Genomic DNA, 22112 nt, shown 5'->3' on the forward strand with positions numbered 1-22112 from the left:
GGCTCCAGGCTCAGAAATTGCTCCTGGCAGGCACGGGGGACCATATGGGACACCGGGATTCAAACCAACCACCTTTGGTCCTGGATCGGCTGCTTGCAAGGCAAACACCGCTGTGCTATCTCTCCAGGCCCCTACACATAATATTTCAATGTATTCCAAGTCAAAAGAAAATTTCTTGACTTCCAAACATGGGTGGTAGCTTTCCAAATATGTGAGCTAAGCAGACAGTGTGCATTTTAGCCATGTTGTCTCCCTCTTTTCTAGATTCTTCCCCAGTTCATGGCTACAGAAAATGAAACATAGATTGCAGAGTTTATTCTACTGGGGTTCTCTGAAGTACCAGGACTACAGCTGTTCACCTATGCGATGTTCCTGACCATGTATGTACCTGACCATGATGCTGGGGAACCTGCTCATCATCTTGACCACCAGCTCTGACCCACACCTCCACCTCCAACAACCTCTTCTTGAGAGACATCTGCTTATAGTCACCACCGTCCTCAAAATGCCAGTAAACATCCAAATGCACAAAAAATTGGTAACCTACAATGGCTTCATGTCCGACATATTCTTTTTTATTCTCTTTACCAGCCTGGACGATTTCCTCCTGATTTGTTGTGGCTGTGACCACTTTGTGGCCATATGCCACCCCATGGTCATCATGAACCCCAGCTCTGTGGGCTTCTAGTTCCAGGGCTTGCTGGGTCTTGGGTATCTTGCATTTTTTGCTTCAAGTCTTATTTTGGGGTCACACCTGGCAGCGCTCAGGGGTTCTCCTGAATCTGCACACAGAAATCACTCCTGCTAAGCTCAAGAACCATATGGATATAGGGAAAATGTATAAAGGGGTATAGGGGATCAAACCCTGATCCCTCCTGGGCTGGCTGCATGCAAGGCAAATTCCTTATCTCTCCGACCGATGCTGTAAGTCTTTTTTTTTTGGGGGGGGGGTGGACCACATCCAGTGACACTCAGGGGTTATTCCTGGCTATGTGCTCAGAAATCGCTCCTGGCTTGGGGGGCCATATGGGAGACTGGGGGATCAAACTGCTGTTCATCCTAGGTTAGCCACGTGCAAGGCAAATGCCCTACCACTTGTGCCACCACTCCAGCCCCATGCTGCAAGTCTTTTTTGTTTGTTTGTTTTGGTTTTGGTTTTGGTTTTGGGTCACATCCGACATTGCTTAGGGGTTACTCCTGGCTGTCTGCTCAGAAATAGCTCCTGGCAGGCACGGGGGACCATATGGGACACCGGGATTCGAACCAACTACCTTTGGTCCTGGATTGGCTGCTTGCAAGGAAAATGCCGCTGTGCCTATCTCTCCGGGCCCATGCTGCAAGTCTTAATAGCATTGCATTTGTCCTTCTGCCCAATAGTGAAGATCACCCCATTTTTCTGTGAACTCTACCTGATGATTAAACTTGTATGTACCAAGACTTTTCTCAATCATTTGATCATGAACTGTGGTTCTGTTCTACTGGGTAGAGGACTCTTGCTTGGAATCCTTTAATTTTTTATTTATTTATTTATTTTGGTTTTTGGGCCACACCCAGTAACACTCAGGAGTTACTCCTGGCTATGCGCTCAGAAGTCACTCCTGGCTTGGGGGACCATATGGGACGCCGGGGGATCGAATCGCGGTCCGTCATAGGCTGGCAAGGCAGACACCTTACCTCTAGCGCCACCACGCCAGCCCCGAATCCTTTATTCTTAATTTCAGACAATGTTTTCCATCCATAGAACCACATACCCTCAGGACAAACATAGAACGTTTCCCACCTACACCTCTTACCTCTCTGTTTTATTTTACAAGGTGTCTCTTTGTTTTTATTTTACAAGCATAGAGGTATACTTGAGCTTTGTGGTTAACAGCAACTCATATGCAAGCACAAGCACCATTGCCTCCATGTTGTACCTATGCTGAACCCCTTTATCTACAGCCTCAGGAACAACAACATCAAAAGGATGCTAAGAAAGTTTACTGTGTAGGAGGGTCATAAAACAGGCAATTTTCCTTCACTGAAGACCTTCCTCTTATTTCCAGATCTGAGCCTGGTTCAGAAATGGTGGCTCTTGGCTAGGCTATGGAAACTGGACCTGCTTCTTAATGGCTTACTAGCAATTTCTCAGCTTTAAATGGTCCCAAGTATGTCATTTATAGGAAGCTTCGGGCTCTTCCTTAAAATCTGACCATTTTCTGTAGATTTCTTGCCCAAACAGACATGAACTTCCTCCAACCTTTTCTTTTATTTTTTTCTTGGAAAGTTAAACTATCACTGTCTGAAATAAAAGGGGAAATGCAGTAACTTGTACAGTTTATTCCAAATACAAGAGCAAATGCTTATAAGTAGGAATAATAGTAGCATCCACTTTGGTTTACTTGGACTCCTGAGACTCATGTCTGTCTTGCTGGACACCAAACATAGCTAGAAACAAGTGATTTCAGCAAATGTTTTTATGATTAAATGCACAATATGATAGGGGTCTCTGAGCTCTGCTGGTCTCTCTTGGGTGTATCCATGGTGCTGAGTCCCTATATATATATGGTCTGTCTATGATGTGTGTAATTATGGCCTCTTCATTTTTTTTTTTTTTTTTGGTTTTTGGGCCACACCTGGCAGTGCTCAGGGGTTACTCTTGGCTGTCTGCTCAGAAATAGCTCCTGGCAGGCACGGGGGACCATATGGGACATCGGGATTTGAGCCAACCACCTTTGGCCCTGGATTGGCTGCTTGCAAGGCAAACACCGCTGTGCTATCTCTCCGGGCCCCAATTATGGCCTCTTCTGTCTTCACATTTCAATGATGAATTTGCCACAAATCCTCATGTATTTTGTCTTCTTTGTACAGAAAAATTTCCAAATGTGAATTGCTCTAAATTGTTACTTGCATGTATATGGAATCTATATTCAGGTCGTCTATATCTTTAGAAGGTTCAATTTAGGTGTCGAAGTGATAGAACAGTGGGAAAGGCATTTAGCTTGTAGGTGGCCAACCTAGGTTTAGTCTCTGACATCGCATAGGGTTCTTTGACCACCACCAGGAATGATCCCTGAGCACAGAGCCAGGAGTAAGCCCTGAGTATTGTCAGGTGTGGCTCAAATCCACTTCCAGCTAGGAGATCTCTGAGACATCAATGAGTGTTAAGTGGGTTGTAGTTTCCTATGGTCTAGATGAGTTTCACGACCCACCATAGACCTCTCCCAATTTGTTTTTCCTTGTCTTGTCAGTAACCCCTCTGTCTCATGTTATGTCATCTCACTTATGAAATTTTCCTTTCTTTGTTAGTTGGAATTACTGAAAGTCCATTGGGTCCCTGAAAGTCCCGCATATGAGAAGCACTACATTTTCTTTCTGTTGGTTTAGTTTATTGATTGGCATACACACAATTTAAATATTAAGTATATATTTTAAATACATAATTTTTAATAAATTGAAAGAGCCACATAAATATAATAGAGGACTGGGAAATAGTCAGTGATTAGGGTGAGTGCCTTACACACAGTCAACCTGCATTCAATTCCCACATCCCATGTGGTCCCCTGAGCATTACCAGAAGTTAGTCCTGAATGCAGAGCCAGGAATCACCCCCAGAGTATTACTGGATGGATGACCCTCAAATTAAAAAAAAATAGGGCTAGAGCAATGGTTACAGATGTTAAGCAATCACCTTGCATGCAGCTGGCCCAGGTTTAATTCCTGGTAACCCTTATGGTTCCCCCCAAGAACTACCAGGAGTCATTCCTGAGTGCTGAATAAGAAGGAACACTTGAGGGACTGGAATGTGAGCACAGAGGTAGGATGTTTGCCTTGCACGAAGCCAACCCAGGATGGACCACAGTTCCATTCCCGGCATCTCATATGGTCACCTGAGCTTGCCAGGAGTGATTTCTGAGTACAGGGCCAAAAGCAATCCCTGAGCACCTCTGGGTGGGACCTAAAAACAAAAAGAAAAAGAAGTAACCCCTGGGCATCACCAGATGAGGTCCAAAACAAAAACAATATATATATATATATATACAAAGGGCATTCATTATTTCATGTGACTTTAAGTCATTTCAAAGTGCATTGCTTTATAAAGATCTGTTATGCCATTTTGTGTGTGTAACACCCAATGGTGCTCAAGGATTGCTCCCAAATCACCCTCACCTAGTGAGGCCCAAAGGACCCTATAAATCATCCATGTGCAAGGCCAATGCCCTACCCTCCGTACTCTCAAGCCAACCTCTAATGAAGGTTTTATTGTCACCAAAAGATGAAATATTCCACCATTATTTTAATCAAGGTGTCATCCAGGAAATGGAAACTATCTTGCTGAATGAAATGAGTCAGGGGGAGAGAGACACAGAATAGTCTCATTCATCTGTGGGATTTAAGAAAAATCAAAGACAGTCTAGTAATAATATTCAGAGATGATATAAATGAGGTCTGGAAAGGTCGGCCCATGATAGGAAGCTTACCATAATGAGTGGTGAGTTCATTTATAGAAATAACTACACCAACAACTATCATGACAATGGTAGTGAGTGAGAGAAATAAAATACCTGTCTGGGTGATGGGGGCATGGTGGTGGGAAGGTTTCACTGGTGAAGGGGTTATTTTTTTTTACTAAAACCCAACTACAAACATCTTTATAATCATGGTGCTTAAATATCAATAAAAACTTTAAAGGTGTCATCCAATGACTATTATACCTACATTTTGATATGAGAAAAATTCCTTCATTGTCAAGGATTTGAGAGACATCATGAGGTCACGTCACCATGACAGAGTCAAGGCTTTGAAGTAGCTAAAGAATTAACCTAGACACATTCCTCCATCTGACTCAGGGAGAAAACTTCTCACTCCAGTGAAGACAAGGGACTTGGAGACTTAGAGATGAGGCAAGATGTACATTTATTGAGTAAGAAGAAGAAACCCTGGACTCTTACTGCCAATCTACCCTCGAGGGAGCAGACACTGATTAAGAAATCCTTTTTAGTCCAGGAGAGTTGTCCCCATGGGAAAATCCTGTGCTTGGAGGTTCAAATAGCAAGAGGGAGTTATGTGTGTTGAGTGGACAGAGAGTGAGAGGGCTGGCTACAGAGGATCTGCTTTGCTTGAGGGTTTTCTCCAAATTCTGGTTGGATGACAAATGTCTCCCTCCTGCAGATAGGTCTGGGGATGCCATCATCTGTCATCCAAGGAAGGAATGCAGATGGGCCACATGCAGACTGTCCTCTTAGGGAGCCCATCCAGGTAAGGCCAAGAAGCCAGTTGACACCTTGCAAGAGGGAAGTTGAGAATTAGAGCTCAGAACATTCACCAGTTGTCCAGTATGAATTGGTGTGCCTGTGTGTGTGTGTGTGTGTGTGTTACTTGTAGGATGAGATCAGTTCTCAAAGCCTTCAGTCCTCAGGGAACCACACAACATAGGAATGCCACTAAGTTAGGGCCACAGATCAAGGGGTATGTGATTAAGTCTGTGATGTAATGAAGGAGGTGATGAAGCCCAAGTGATGTACAGAATAATGGGTAGAGATACACTTCCTGTGGCTGGAGAAGCTCCTTCCTAGTAGGGAGACTTTAACAGCACTCTATCTGCCTCTATTTCCCGTTATTCTCTTTCCTGACATCATTTTGGTTACTGGAACAGTCAACACACACCTTCCCATGGAAATTTGCACTATCCACTACCTGACATCTTGGTAGGACACATGATTTCACATATCATTTCTCTTCTCTGGGTTTCTGATAATGACCATATCCAATGACCATCATGGCTCACCTAGGACAGACCACAGTTTGATCTTCTGGCATCCCATATAGTCCTCCAAGTCAGGAGCATTTCTGAGCACATAGCCAGGAGTAACCCCTTAGCATCGCAAGATGTGGCCCAAATCCCCCCCAAAATATTATTGACCATCTTGGGTGGAGCTCCCTGTTATAACCCAATATTTTGTTCACTGACTCCTTTTTCTATTTTTATATCTTCTTGGTTTTTTTTAAATATTCTTTCCCTCTTACTGAATTGTCAGGACATCCATTCTTTGGCACCTCATAACTATGCCTCAGTTGCATCAAAAACATTCAGTATTTGTTCCCAACACATTAAAAAAATTATTGGCGCAGGACAGTAAATAGGGCATTTCCCTTGCACATGGCAGGTTTCTATCCCTGGCATCCCATAGGGTCCCTCAAGCCTGCCAGGAGTAATTTCTGAGCACAGAGTCAGGAATAACCTCTTAGTACTGCAGGTGTGCTCCCCCAAAATTTTATTTTTATTTATTTATTTATTTATTATTTATTTATTTATTTATTTATTTTGCTTGGAGCTACATACAGCAGTGTTCAAGAAACACTGGACTCAGGAGGACTCAGGAGCTTAGGGGAATCTTTGAGGTCAACAGTGACAAGGCAAGCATCTTCCCCTCGGTACTCTTGCGCTGACCATCAAAACATGAAAACATTCTAATGAAAACTATACACAGATGGAAAATATGATGAGAGAAAACTTCCTTCTTCAAATGACATGATGCAATCAGATAACATATTAGCTTATAGGGCTGAAGAGATAGTACAGTGGGGAAGGTGGGGAAGGCACTTGCCATGTATATGGCCAACCCGAGTTCAATCCTTGGCATCCCATAAGATCCTCTGAGCACCACCAAAAATAATCCCTGAGAGCAGAACCAAAAGTGGCCCATGAACATCTTGGGGTATGCCAAAAAACTTTATATATGTATATAATAATTGTATATATTTTGTTTTATGACCATATCCAATGGTGTGGCTTATTTTGGGTTTTCTTTGGGGGGGGTCACACCCAGTAATGCTCAGAGGTTACTCCTGGCTATGCACTCAGAAATAGCTCCTGGCTTGGAGGACCATATGGGACGCCGGGATCAAACCGCAGTTCATACTAGGTTAGCTTTTGCAAGGCAGAAGTCTTACCGATAGTGCCACCTTTCCAGCCCCATGGTGTGGCTTATTTTGACCTTCAAGCAGCGATTACTCCTGGTGGGCTTGGGATGCCTGGGATGGGATGTCTGGGATCAGACCCAGATCAGCCAAGTGCGAGACTAAGATCCAAACCATTGTATTATTCCTCCCACCCATATGAATGAAATTAACACTTACATGACCTTAGAGCATGCCCCATATGTGTTAGGGCTTTTCAAATCCATAAGCTGAATATGCCCTGTGAAATATAGTCACCCATTTCCTTCTTTCCTGCAAGTTGGAGCCAGAATATGGCGGCAAAAAATGATTCACGCAGTTCAGAGTTTATTCTGCTGGGTTTCTCCAAGGACCCAGAACTAGAGCCTCTCCTCTTTGTGATGTTCCTGGCCATGTATGTGACCACAGTCCTGGGGAACCTGCTCATCATCGTGGCCACCAAATCTGACCCCCACCTCCAGACCCCCATGTATTTCTTCCTTGCCAACCTGTCTTTGAATGATATCTGCTATGTCTCCACCACCGTCCCCAAGATGCTGGTGAACATCCAGATGCACAGAAAATCAATAAGCTATGAAGGCTGCATGACCCAGATATTCTTTTTCGTTCTCTTCGCCAGCCTAGATGACTTTCTCCTGACTGCCATGGCCTATGACCGCTTTGTGGCCATCTGCCACCCCCTACACTACATGGTCATCATGAACCCCCGGCTCTGTGGACTGCTGCTTTTGGGGTGCTGGGTCCTGAGCCTCTTTAACTCTCTGACTGAAGTGTTGATGTTGTTGCGTCTCTCCTTCTGCCCCATAGTGGAGATCCCCCACTTTTTCTGTGAACTCAACCAAGTGATGCAACTGGCCTCTTCTGACACTTTTGTCAACAATGTGGTCTTGGATGTCTCTTCGGTCCTGATAGCTGGAGGTCCGCTACTTGGCATTATTTACTCCTACTATAAGATTGTCTCCTCCATCCGTGGCACCTCATCAGCTCAGAGCAAGTATAAAGCCTTTTCCACCTGTGCCTCTCACCTCTCCGTGGTCGCCTTGTTTTATTTCACCAGCCTGGGTGTGTACTTGAGCTCAGGGGCTACTGAAAGGTCATATGAAAGCACCATCGCCTCCGTGTTGTACACAGTGGTCACCCCCATGCTGAACCCCTTCATCTACAGCCTCAGAAACAAAGACATCAAGAGGGCTCTGAACACTCTTTTAGTGAAGGGAACAACAAAGCGTTCAGTTATACTGCACTGAAGGCTTTTCCAGGATCGCCGGTCTGAGCCTGGCTCAGCAACTGTGACTGTTTGCTCAGTCTATGGAAGTAGGATTTATTCTTCCATGCATTGTCTGGCATTTTTATTTTCTCAGCTTCAAACTGTTCAATGTCTATCATATATATGTAGCTTTAGGCTTGATCTGACAGGTGTTTTTATTTTCTGTGTTGTTTTGGTTGGTTTTGTATTTGTTTGTATAGTTTTGGGGTCACAGTTGGTGGTGCTCAGTGTTTACTCCTGGCTTAGCATTCAAGAATTACACCATGTGTGTGTGTGTGTGTGTGTGTGTGTGTGTGTGTGTGTGTGTGTCGAGTGATGCACAGTGTAAGGCATTTGTCTTGCAAGCGAATGACCTGGGATAAAACCGGGTTCGATTCCCAGCATCTCATATGGTCCCCCGATCCTGCCAGAAGTAATGCTTCAGTGCAGAGTCAGGAATAACCCTTGAGCGCTGCCAGCTGTGGCCTAGAAACAAACAAAGAATTACACATGACAGGATTGGGATCTCATATGGGGTGCCAGGAATCCAAATCAGGTTGACCCCGTCCATTGCAACACACTATCTGCTGTACTATCTCTCCAACCTTTCCATCTTTGTTGTTTCTTGAACTCTGGCCAATTATCTGAACCATTTTTACCAGCTTTCCTACCCAAATATGCAGACTTTAACAACTACCTTTTTAAAATTTCTGGCTACACCCAGCTGAACTGAGGTTACTCTTGCTTCTGCACTCAGGAATTACTCCTGGTGGGTTTGAGGGGATCAATCCCAGATATGCCACATGCAAGGCAATTGCCCTCCTCACTGTACTATCGCTCCATCCCCACAACCACTTCTTTTTCCCTAGAAAATAACCGTGTGGGGGGCCAGGCGGTGGCGCTGGAGGTAAGGTAAGCCTTACCTGCGCTAGCCTAGGAGACGGACCGCGGTTCGATCCCCCGGCGTCCCATATGGTCCCCCAAGCCAGGAGCGACTTCTGAGCGCATAGCCAGGAGTAACCCCTGAGCGTCACCGGGTGTGGCCCAAAAACCAAAAAAAAAAAAAAAAAAGAAAATAACCGTGTGGATTTTGAAATATTGTTCTCTGAAAATAAAATGAAATAAGACAGAAACTAAGAAAGGGTAAATGCTAATCAGATGTAATTAAAGCAGGACCGACTTCAGTTAAATTGTACTCTTGTGACTCTTGTTGGTCTTGCTGGATATAGAACACATCTAGAAATAAATGCATCCATCAAATATTTTTATTTCTGGGGCTGGAGCAATAACACAATGGTAGGGTGTTTTCCTTGCATGCAGCAGATTTAGGATGGATGGTAGTTCGAATCCCAGCATCCCATGTGGTTCCCTGTACCTGCCAGGAGCGATTCCTAGTGCAGTTAGGAGTATCCCCTGAGTGCCACCAGGTGTAACCCAAAAACCAAAAAAAAAATTTTTTTTTGTTTTTTGGGCCACACCCTTTTGATGCTCAGGGGTTAATCCTGGCTAAGCGCTCAGAAATCGCCCCTGGCTTGGGGGGACCATATGGGACGCTGGGGGGATCGAACCGCAGTCCTTCCGTGGCTAGCACTTGCAAGGCAGACACCTTACCTCTAGCGCCACCTCGCCGGCCTCCCCCCAATTTTTTTTTTATTTCTAAATGTACAATGTGTTGGGGATTTCTGGGCACTGCTAATCTTTTTTGGGTCTAGCCACGATACTGAATCTCCAGGTATAAGGCCCATCTACAATGTTGTGTGTAACTATGGCCTCTTCTGTCCTCACCCAGTGATGATGAATTTTCCACAAATCTTCATGTCTTCTGTCTTCTTTGTATCAAAAAAGCCCTCAATGTCAATTGCTTTAAATTGATGCATGCATATAGATGGAATCTATGTCCAGGTCGTCTCTATCTTTATAAAACTCCATATAATCCCAGCTCAAAGGCATCAATGAGTGCTGGATGGTATGTAGCTCCTATGATCTAAATGTAAATTTTTCTCAACCCATTGGGCTTCCTTCTGACCTCTGTGTTTGTGTTTGTGCTTACGTTTGTGACTTGTGAGAAGAAGGCAATTGTCAAGTTACCTTAAGTTCTCAGGAAACAAATCCTAATATGAACTATACATAGAGGCCAAATAGGATCAGGATAAAATTTTCATCATCGGGGTCTGGAGACAGCAGGAAAATAATAGGAGCCAGGGACCAGAGAGCTAGCACAGCAGGTAGGGCACTTACCTTGCACATAGCTGAACCAGGCTCGATCCTCGGCATCCCATATGGTCCTGAGCCTGCCAGGAGTAACTTCTGAGCACGGAGCCAGGACAAACCTCTGAGTGCCACCAGGTGTGGCCCAAAAACAAAAACAAAAAAAATTCATCTTTTAGTGTTAAATATTCTTGTGGTGCCTGCTGTCTTTCAATATTCTATGACAATTTTACTCTAGATTTTCACATATTTTTATCTTGTGGGTGAAGAAAAAAATAAAGTCTTCCTGGTGAAGTGCTATAAATTCTCTTCTGTGTGCATTCAGCCACTCTGTGCAGAGAGTCTCTATTCACATATGACATATTTCACCCAACTAGAAGCCATGTCTATAAGTACCAAGTGGGGCTGAGTTTCTGGTGTTCTAGAATCTTCTCTGATCCAGGATATTTTTTTTCTTTCTCACTTGCTTATTAGGACACAATTGCACCTGATTCAGCACACACATTTTCTTTTTTGTTTTGTTTTGTTTTGTTTTTGGGCCACACCCGGCGGTGTTCAGGGTTACTCCTGGCTGTCTGCTCAGAAATAGCTCCTGGCAGGCACGGGGGGGGGGGGGGGGGCATATGGGACACCGGGATTCGAACCAAACACCTTTGGTCCTGGATCGTCTGCTTGTAAGGCAAACGCCGCTGTGCTATCTCTCCGGGCCCATCACACACATTTTCTTTTTGGAGTAGGGGCACACCAGTGACGCTCAGGGGTTACATCTGGCTCTGAGCTCAGAAATCACTCCTGGCAGGCTTGGGGGACCTTATGGGATTGAACCCATTGAGAAAGGGTTCAACACACTTTAACGTCTTTTTCATTGAGTTGTTCAAATATTAATTCCACAGTCTGGAGTAGAGTGGGCAGCATGCTTGCCATGCATGTGGCCAATCCAGGTATGATCCCCATCATCCCCTAGAATCCCCCAATCCCTGCCAGCAGTGATTCCTGAGCACAGAGCCAGAAGTAAGCAAGAAGTAACCAGAAGTAAGACGTAAGTAGCACTGAGTGGGGCCGGAGCGATAGCATGAAGGTAAGGCATTTGCCTTGCATGCAGAAGGCCGATGGTTCAAATCCTGGCATCCCATATGGTCCCCCGAGCTTGCCAGGAGTGATTTCTGAGCATAGAGCCAGGAAGAACCCCTTAATGCTGCCGGGTGTGACCCAAAAAACAAACAAAAAAAAGTATTACTGAGTATGATCCCCAAACAAACAAATAAATCATAGCTTTTCTCTGAAGAAAATTTTAATATCCATGAATTTTAATTTTTTATTTTCAACTTATGAAAGCCACACCATTGCATACAAATATTGGAAAGGTAAATGAAATGTCTGGAAGTATTTTCTATTTGCACAAATAAAATATGCAAAGATGGAACCAGAGTGATAAACCAGTGGGGAATGCTCTTGCCTTGCAAGCAGTTGACTTGGGTTTGGTCCCCAGCGTCCCATATAGATCCCTAAATTTGCCAAGAGTCAGCCCTGAAGTATGGCCCCCCAAAAATGAAATAGGCCAAAATAAATTTGAAAATCGTAGGCAATTTTCTTAAAGGTGACCATCCTGGGTTCGCTTCTCCTATACCACATAGGGGTACCTTGAATTCCACAAGGAATGATCCCTGAGCACCACTGAGTGTGACCCCAAAAAAGTAAAAATAAGATGTTCTGGGACCGGAGCAATAACACAGTGGGTAAGACCTTGCACATGGCTGAGCTGGGTTTAATCCCTGTCATCCCGTAGTGTCCCCCGAGCCTACCAGGAGTTAAATTCTCAGCACAGAGCCAGGAATAACCCCTGAGCACCATTGGGTGTGGCCCCAAAACAAACATAGAAATAAATAAATAAATAAATAAATAAATAAATAACAAAATGATCTACTTTTTTTTTCCTCTTAAAGTGAAATGTCAGCACAATGCTCTAATAGCAGGGGTCAAGAAGCTCATTGACCAGAGAAATTTATTTCATGAACAAACTTTTATTAAGAATTGTGTGTTCTTGGGGCCGGAGAGATAGCATGGAGGCAGAGCATTTGCTTTGCATGCAGGAGGACAGTGGTTCAAATCCCAGCACCCCATATGGTCCCCGAGCCTGCCAGGAGCAGTTTCTGAGCATAGAGCCAGGAGTAAACCCTGAGTGCTACCGGGTGTGACTCAAAAACTAAAAAAAAAAAAAAAAAAGAACTATGTGTTCCATGTTACTGCTCACGCAACATGACACAGTGGTAAGGGCTAATGTGTATGATCTTGGACATGTGGAAGAAAAGGGTCCTATGGACAACTCAAGGGATACCATTTCCTCCTGGAGGTTTTCTTATTCTAAAACCAGATTTTAAAAGTTAAAAAGCCCAGGGCCAGGGAACGAGCCTGTGAGTTTGCATACAAGCGTCTCATCCTGGAACTTCCATCTCACCTCCAGCCAGGTGTGACTAAGAAACCAAAAAAAAAAAATCATGTATTTCCATAATTAGCATAATTCCATAATTAGTTTTACTATGACACTCTAAAGAGATATGGGAGTGTTTGGACCATACCTATGTGGTGCTCAGGGCTCCTCCAGGCTTGATGATCAGAGCTCACTTGGGAGGGGGGTTCAAGTGACCAAATGCGGTGTCAGGGATCAACTATGGGCAACTACAGGCATGACACAAAGGCTTTAGACCTGCCTAAAAGGAAAAGAAAGGAGAAAGAGGGACTGGAGAGATAGCACAGTGGTATGGTGTTTGACTTGCACGCTGCCAATCCAGGACGGCCCCAGTTCAAACCGAGGCATCCCATATGGTCCCCCGAGCCTGCCAGGGGTGATTTCTGAGAGCAGAGTCAGGAGGAAACTCTGAATGAAGTCAGGTGTGGCCCCAAAAGAAGCAAAAACAAAAGGAGAGGAATGGAGAGATAGGAGAGCGGTAAGACATTTGCCTTGCACGCGGCTGATTCAGGACGGGTGGTGGTTCGAATCCCACCATCCCATATGGTCCCCGGTGCCTTCCAGGAGTGATTTCTGAGCACAGAACCAGTAGTAACCCCTGAGCACTGCCAGTTGTGACCCAAAAGCTAAAAAAAAACAAAAAGGGAGAGAGAAGAGAGCAAGTGAGAGAGAGAGAGACAGAGAGACAGAAAGACAGAGAGAGAATGTCTCTCAGAGGCAGGCAGGGGAGGGGGTGGGAGAGACAGGCAGGAAAGAGACTGGGAACATTAGTGGCAGGAAATGTGCACGAGTGAATTGAATGACTGAAAAGCAATTATGAACAACTTTGTAACTGTGGAAAAATTGTATTAAGAAAAGAATTAATGAGGCCTGCGAGATAGCATGGAGGTAAGGCGTTTGCCTTGCATGCAGAAGACAGTGGTTCAAATCCCGGCATCCCACATGGTTCCCGGAGCCTGCCAGGAGCAATTTCTGAGCGTAGAGCCAGGAGTAACCCCTGAGTACCCCGGGTGTGACCCAAAAACCAAAAACCAAAAAAAAAAAAAAAGAATTAAGAAAAGAAGACAAAAAAGAGGAAGAAGAGGAAGAAAAAATGAAGAAATGGAGAAAGAAAAAAGAAGAGGAAGAAGTAGAAGAGGAGGAAGAAGACGAAGAAGAGGAAGAAGAAAAAGAAGACAAGAAAAAAGGAGGGGCCGGGTAGGTGGCGCTGGAGGTAAGGTGTCTGCCTTGCAAGCGCTAGCCAAGGAAGGACCACGGTTCGATCCCCCGGCGTCCCATATGGTCCCCCCAAGCCAGGGGCGATTTCTGAGCACATAGCTAGGAGTAACCCCTGAGCATCAAACGGGTGTGGCCCAAAAAACCAAAAAAAAAAAAAAAAAAAAAAAGGAAAATGGACTGAAAATTTACTTTAATTTCTTTTCTTATAATAGTGTCTTTATTTAAGCACCATATTATAAACATGTCTGTAGTTGGGCTTCAGTTGAAAAAAAAAAAAACAGGGGCCGGGAAGGTGGCGCTAGAGGTAAGGTGTCTACCTTGCAAGTGCTAGCGTAGGACGAACCGCGGTTCCATCCGGCATCCCATATGGTCCCCCCAAGCCAGGGGCGATTTCTGAGCGCATAGCCAGGAGTAACCCCTGAGCATCAAACAGGTGTGGCCCAAAAACCAAAAAAAAAAAAAGAAAAAAAAAAAAAAACTAAGACACCAACTGAATGGGAGAAAATATTCTAGAACAATCAGGTAAACATTCAGTATCTAAGCTACATAAAACACCAAATATCAGCAATACAAAAATAAAAGTACTATCCAAAATTATGAAAAATTAACAGATATAACAAAAAAACGAATGGGATTCTCCAAAAACACGTAAGTCAAAGAAAATTCATATAAACTGCTATATCTCACAAGGGGATTATTATAGTCATTGACAGAGTTATTTGTTGCTGATTGAGTCTTCTTTGTTATGAATTTTGTTTATTGACTTAGTTGATAAAACTAAACTAAATAAGGTACCATATGTATATGCATATAGTTTTTGTTACATAATAAACAATGGACATATCATAGAAAATAAAAAAAAAAAATTATGTTCGAGTGGGTAAAATGAAGACAAATGATGTGGGCCCGGAGAGATAGCACAGCAGCGTTTGCCTTGCAAGCAGCCGATCTAGGACCAAAGGTGGTTGGTTCGAATCCCGGTGTCCCATATGGTCCCCCATGCCTGTCAGGAGCTATTTCTGAGCAGACAGCCAGGAGTAAACCCTGAGCAACGCTGGGTGTGGCCCAAAAAACCAAAAAAAAGAAAGAAAGAAAGAAAGAAAAATGATGTTCTTGGGGCTAGAGCAGTAGTGCAAGCAGTTGGGTTTGCCTTGCATGCGTTAACCTAGGATGGACCACAGTTTGATCCCCTGGCATCCCATATGGTCCCCCCAGCCACGAGCAATTTCTGAGCACCTAGCCAGGAGTAACCCCTGAGCATCATCGGGTGTGCCCCCCCCCAAAAACAAAAACAAACACAAAGAAGAAAAAAATAAAAGAAAAATTATGTTCTTGGAAAAAAATAACAACCTTGTCCAGACCAGATTTGCCTTGGTTTGCCTTGCACGGCGCCATCCTGTGTTCTATTCCTGGCATCGTATATGGCTCCCTGAGCCTGCCAGGGACGATTTCTGAGTGTAGAGCAAGGAGTAACCTCTGAGCCCCCGGTGTGATCCAAATATGGGTGAGGGGGGGGAGGGAAAGAAAGAGTAACCTTGTAAACCATGGTGTTTATATAATTTCTAAAAAAAAAAAAAAAAAAAAAGCAAGGATGTTAGACCCTTTACTAACTATTCTTTAAATAGCATTTTTTAATGAATTAAAATCGTTTAGAGGTGGGGCCGGAGAGATAGCATGGAGGTAAGGCGTTTGCCTTTCATGCAGGAGGTCATCGGTTCGAATCCCGGCGTCCCATATGGTCCCCCGTGCCTGCCAGGAGCAATTTCTGAGCCTGGAGCCAGGAATAACCCCTGAGCACTGCCGGGTGTGACCCAAAAACCACAAAAAAAAAAAAAATCGTTTAGAGGTGTCTTTTTTAGAGGGGTTGTTGGGTTTTTTTTTTGGGGGGGGACAAACATAGCAGCAGTGCTCAGGGTTTTTTGGCTATGCAGTTAAGAATCATTCCTGGGGGCCGAAGACATAGAACAGCAGGGAAGGCTTTGGCTTTATTCCTGATCAACTCAGGTTTGAATCTGGCATCCCATATGGTACCCTGATTCTGCCAGGAATCATTCCTTCCTTCCTTCCTTCCTTCCTTCCTTCCTTCCTTCCTTCCTTCCTTCCTTCCTTCCTTCCTTCCTTCCTTCCTCCCTCCCTCCCTTCCTTCCTTCCTTTCTTCCTTCCTTCCTTCCTTCCTTCCTTTCTTTCTTTCTTTCTTTCTTTCTTTCTTTCTTTCTTTCTTTCTTTCTTTTCTTTCTTCTTTCATTTTTCTTTCTTTTGTCTTCTTTTTCCTTCTTTCCTTCTTTCTTCTCTCTTTCCTTCCTTCTTTCTCTTCTCTTCTCTTTCTTTCTTCATTCTTCTTTCTTCCTTCCCTTTCCTTCTTTCTTTCTTCCTTCCTTCCTTCCTTCCTTCCTTCCTTCCTTCCTTCCTTCCTTCCTTCCTTCCTTCCTTCCTTCCTTTCTTTCTTTCTTTCTTTCTTTCTTTCTTTTCCCTTTCTTTTTCTTTTTTCCTTTTCTTTCTTTCTTTCCCACACCAGGAGTGCTCAAAGGATACTCCTGGCTCTGTGCTCAGAAATCGTTCCTGACAGGCTTAGGGACCATAAGGGATGCCAGGGATCAAACCCAAGTCAGTCCAGTAAACAAACACCCTACTGCTGTGCTATCAATCCAGCTCCAGGAGTGATTTCTGAATGTAGGGCCAGAAGTAACTCTTAAAAAAAATGTAACTCTTGAGCACCACTGAGTGTGGCCCCAAAAGAAACAAACAAGAAAACAAGAATTATTTCTGGAGGACTAGGAAGGGACCAGATGGAATGCCAGAGATTAAAATTGGATCAGTCGGGGCCGGGAAGGTGGCGCTAGAGGTAAGGTGTCTACCTTACAAGCGCTAGCGTAGGATGGACCGCGGTTTGATCCCCTGGCGTCCCATATGGTCCCCCCAAGCCAGGGGCGATTTCTGAGCGCATGGCCAAGAGTAAGCCCTGAGCATCAAACGGGTGTGGCCCAAAAAAAAAAATTGGATCAGTCACATGCAGGCAAATGCATTACCCTCTGTAGCATCTGGCCCCTCAAAACAACTTTTCGGGTTGTTATTTTTTTCCTGGACAGTTTAACGGGTGACAATAGTGTTGCTCAGCGCTTACTCCTGGCTCTGCACTCAGGAATCACTCCTGCTGGTGCTCAGGGGACTCCATGAGATGCCAGGTTCAAACCCAGGTTGGCCATGTGTAAGGCAAGCGCCCTCCACACTGTCCTGTCACTTGCGCCCAGACTCCCTCCATTTGAACCGTGCCATCAAGGACAATCCTTCAGCGCCAAGGTCATCGAGCGTTTTCCAACTGCCACGGCAAAGACACTGTTGAGAGCTCTCTTGATGTCTTTGTTCCTCAGGCTGTAGATGAAGGGGTTCAGCATGGGGGTGACCACCGCATACATCACAGAGGCAGCTGAACTCGACTGTGAGTTGTGCGTGGCGGCGGCACTCAGGTACACCCCTAAGATGGTACTATAGAATAGGGAGACCACGGACAGGTGAGAGGCACAGGTGGAAAAGGCTTTATACTTGCCCTGAGCAGATGCAATGCCCCGGATGGAGGTGACAATCTTGGAATAGGAATAAAGGATCCCAGCCAGGGGCCCCACCCCAAGCAAGGCCGCCGCCAAGTACATCACCACCACGTTCCAGAAGGTGTCAGAACATGCCCCCCGGACCACCTGGTATAATTCACAGAAGAAATGGGGGATTTCCATGTTGGCACGATAGGTGAGTTGCATGGCCAGGAGAATTTGGAGTGAAGAATGCAGGGCACTTAGCACCCAAGAGCCCAGAACCAGCAGCCCACATAGCCGGGGATGCATGATGACCATATAATGCAGGGGGTGGCAGATGGCCACAAAGCGGTCATAAGCCATGACGGTCAGGAGGAAGTTGTCCAGACCGGCAAAGAGGATGACGAAGAACATCTGGGCAAAGCAGCCGCCATAAGTGATAGCACGGCTCTGGGTCTGGATGTTGGCCAGCACCTTGGGGACGGTGGTGGAGGTGTAACAAACATCCACCAAGGACAGATTGGAGAGGAAGAAGTACATGGGTGTGTGGAGGTGGGGGTCAGAGATGGTGGCCAGGACGATGAGCAGGTTCCCCAGCACTGTGATGAGGTACATGGACAGGAACACCCCAAAGATGAGAGGCTGGAGTTTTGCCTCCACTAAAAATCCCTGCAGGAGAAATTCCGAATTCCTCGAGGTATTGCTTGGTTCCATGGGGGTGGAAAGGGCTGTGGGGAGAAAAGACAGAATGAGGATGAGCGCCATGGAAGAATCCATGTTACCAACACAGAGAAGTCATAAAAGCAAATCTGCAGTGATATCACAAGGGTAGGGCATTTTCCTTGCATGTGGAGATCCAGGGGTTCGATCCCCAGCATTCTATATAGTCTCTTGAACCTGCCAAGAGTGATTTCTGAGTGCGGAACCAGAAGTATCCACTGAGTGCCACTGGGTGTGGCCCAAAAACAAACAAACAAATAAATGAATGAATGAATAAATAAAACCAAAGCAAAGAACCATTGGGCACATAGGGAAAGGACCCCAGAACAATAGGACAGTAGTGAGTAAAGTGCTGGCCAGGTATGTGGCCAACCCGGGTTCAATCCCTGGCATCCCATAGGGCCCCCCAAGCCCTGCTAAGAGTGATCCTTGACCACAGAGCCAGGAGTCAACCCTGAGCATCGCTAGATGGGGTCTAAAAATAAAACTAAGAAAAGCTTCCCATGGAAAAGGAGGTAGTAGGAGGTGGGGGGGAGACACACCAGGACAGTGTGAGGGAAGAAAACTCTAGTGTCTGGCATGATGTTTCAATATTTTATATGTTAAACCCAGAGTTAATAGGTTTGTAAAGCACAATGCCTAAAAATATTTTTTAACATAAAAATGAGGAGGTTGGAGGCCTAGAGCGATAGCACAGCAGAAGGGTGTTTGTCTTGCATGCAGCCAACCCAAAACAGACCTGGGTTCAGTCCCTGGAATCCCATATGTTCCCCCAAGCCTGCCAGGAGCGATTTCTGAGTACAGAGCCAGAAGTAACCCCTGAGCATCACTGGGTGTGACCCAAAAACCAAACACATATATACATATGTATGTACATAAATTTTTTTAAATGTGGGGGTTGGAGCACAATGGGGAAGGTAATTTGCCTTGCACATGGTTGGCCCGGGTTTGATCTCTGGCATCCCATAGAATCCCCAGAGTCCCTACCAGCAGTGATCCCTGAGCGCAGAGCCAAGAGTCAGCCCTGAGTACTGTCCGTGTGGCCCAAAAACAAACAACTTAAAAAAATATCTCAGGGAGCCGGCGAGGTGGCGCTAGAGGTCAGGTGTCTGCCTTGCAAGTGCTAGCCAAGGATCAGGACCCTGGTTCAATCCCCCGGCGTCCCATATGGTCCCCCCAAGCCAGGGGCAATTTCTGAGTGCTTAGCCAGGAGTAACCCCTGAGCATCAAACTGGTGTGGCCCGAAAAAACAACAACAACAAAAAAAAAATCTCAGAAAAGAAGCTGCTTGGTCGATTCTGGATGAATTCATAAATTTGGGACACGGAGCTTTCATTTGCCTCAGTGAGTACGTGCACAACCTGCCTTTGACCATTTGTTTAGAGTTGAAATAAAATTGGAAATTATGGCATGACTAAGATATTAATTACACAAAACTTACAGCCTCCCGCATTTCCCACAGAGACAACTATTCTTGGCAATTGGAAATGCAACAAGGGAAAAAAGAGAAAAGGACAATTATCCTATTCAGCTATGGGAATCAAAACAATGACAAACCCAAGCTATTGGAGCAAAGAACTGAAGCACTGAAGAATAGAGACCTGAATGGGTCAACAAATTCCAGCAGCCTCAAAGGAAATAAAATAATTGCCAGGAAGGCTCATTACCATCACGGAGGCTAGCTGTTTGCAGATGACAACTCAGACAAAGAGAAGAGATTCCCTGGGGGCGGGGAACAGCTGTAGGGCATTTGCCCTGCATGCTGCTGATCTGGATGGACCCAGTTTAATCCCCCCACATCCCATATGATCCCCGAGCCTTCCAGGAGTGATTTCTGAGTGCAAAGCCAGGAAGAACCCCCGAGTGCCGCAGGGTGTGGCCCAAAAAAACAAAACAAGAGGTTCCTTGGGATGAGATATGACACTGATCTGACCAGAGAATAGGACAGCAGGTAGGATATTGGTCTTATACACAGCCCTCAGCACTGCCAGGTATGATCCCTGAGTGCAAAGCCTAGAGTCAGCCCTGAACATCAGCCAGGTGTGGTCCCAAAATACAAACCAAAAAATTAAAGTGGGTTTGTGAAACAAGTAAAGGAACAGTCAAACTCTCCTATAAGATGATTTGGTTCCTCCACCACCAAAAATAAAAATAATTTTTGTTTGTTTTTTTGTTTTTTTGTTTTTGGACCACACCCGGCAGTGCTCAGGGGTCACTCCTGGCTGTCTGCTCAGAAATAGCTCCTGGCAGGCACGGGGGACCATATGGGACACCGGGATTCGAACCAACCACCTTTGGTCCTGGATCGGCTGCTTGCAAGGCAAATGCCGCTGTGCTATCTCTCCAGGCCCAAAATAATTTATTTCTATTGACTACAGCATAAAGAAAATTAAGGGGCCAGAGAGATAGTACAGCAAGGCAGGTGAAGCACTTGCCTTACACACAGTCGACTTGGGTTCAATCTCACTGGCATCCCATAAGATTCCCCAGATACCACCAAGAGTGATTCCTGAGTGCAGGAGTCAGCCAAGAACACAGCTGGGTGTGACCCCCCCCCAAAAAAAAATAAATGGATTAGTGAAGCAAACAAGGTAATAACCACTGAGGATCTCTTAGCTCTCCCATAAAATAGGTTGACATTTCCACTGACATTTCAGCAAAAAGGAAATAAGGGGCCAGAGTGATAGCATGGTGGGTAAGGTGCTTGCTTTCATGAGTTCAGCCTGGATTCAATCTCCAACATCTCCCAAGCACTTGCCAGGAGTGATTCCTGAGTGCAGGGCCAGGAGTAAGCCCTGGGCATCACCATATGTGGCCCTCAAAAAAAAATTGGGGGGGGGCCACACCCGGTAATGCTCAGGGGTTACTCCTGGCTATGAACTCAAAAATCGCTCCTGGCTTTGAGGAACCATAGGGGATAAAACTGCGTTCAGTCCTAGGTCAGCCGCATGCAAGACAAACGCCCTACTGCTGTGACACCCCTCCATTCTCCCAAATTACATTTTTGTTTTGTTTTGTTTTGTTTTGTTTTTGGGCCACACCTGGCGATGCTCAGGGGTTACTCCTGGCTGTCTGCTCAGAAATAGCTCCTGGCAGGCACGGGGGACCATATGGGACACCGGGATTCGAACCAACCACCTTTGGTCCTAGATTGGCTGCTTGCAAGGCAAACGCCGCTGTGCTATCTCTCCGGGCCAAATTACATTTTTATAAATAAGATTTTTTTAAGGGCCCGGAGAGATAGCACAGCGGCGTTTGCCTTGCAAGCAGCCGATCCAAGACCAAAGGTGGTTGGTTCGAATCCCATATGGTGTTCCATATGGTCCCCAGTGCCTGCCAGGAGCTATTTCTGAGCAGACAGCCAGGAGGAACCCCTGAGCACCACCGGGTATGGCCCAAAAACCAAAAAAAAAAAAAAAAATCACTTTTGCATTTCATGATTCCTGGCACTCTGTCGCTACATCCACTAGGAATTCCCACTTACCAGGACACAATTTTCGTTCTGTGTGTGTTCAAATCCCTCAGAGCAGAAGTGGGTTGTTCTGAGCAGACACAGGAGCTCCGGGCTCCATCGCTAGCAAAGACAGAGCAGGGAAGACCCTCCTGCCCAATGCAGGAACCTAAAGGGAGTTAGCAACTCAGCCCCTTTGAGTCTCAACTCACACCTGCTCCGAAGCGAGACTTGGAGTGTCCCACTTCTCCTCATTAAGTTCACTTTCCTCCCCGTCACCCCCTCTTCTCTTCAGGCAGCTGATGTCCTCAAGGGGAGCACTGGTCTGGAGAGAGG

General features: G+C 45.4%; 2 protein-coding genes across 2 annotated transcripts; one reads left to right on the forward strand and one right to left on the reverse strand.

The window, feature by feature from the left end:
- Positions 1 to 7232: 7232 nt before the first annotated feature.
- On the forward strand, positions 7233 to 8186 carry LOC126030146 (olfactory receptor-like protein OLF4). Its single transcript, XM_049788330.1, has one exon. The coding sequence runs from the start codon at positions 7233 to 7235 to the stop codon at positions 8184 to 8186; it is 954 nt and encodes a 317-aa protein (XP_049644287.1).
- A 9164-nt stretch (positions 8187 to 17350) lies between these two features.
- Positions 17351 to 18319, reverse strand: LOC126030147 (olfactory receptor 7A10-like). Its single transcript, XM_049788331.1, has one exon. The coding sequence runs from the start codon at positions 18317 to 18319 to the stop codon at positions 17351 to 17353; it is 969 nt and encodes a 322-aa protein (XP_049644288.1).
- Positions 18320 to 22112: the final 3793 nt, after the last annotated feature.

The sequence above is a fragment of the Suncus etruscus genome, chromosome 15, assembly GCF_024139225.1.
Source record: "Suncus etruscus isolate mSunEtr1 chromosome 15, mSunEtr1.pri.cur, whole genome shotgun sequence".
Lineage (NCBI taxonomy): Eukaryota > Metazoa > Chordata > Mammalia > Eulipotyphla > Soricidae > Suncus > Suncus etruscus.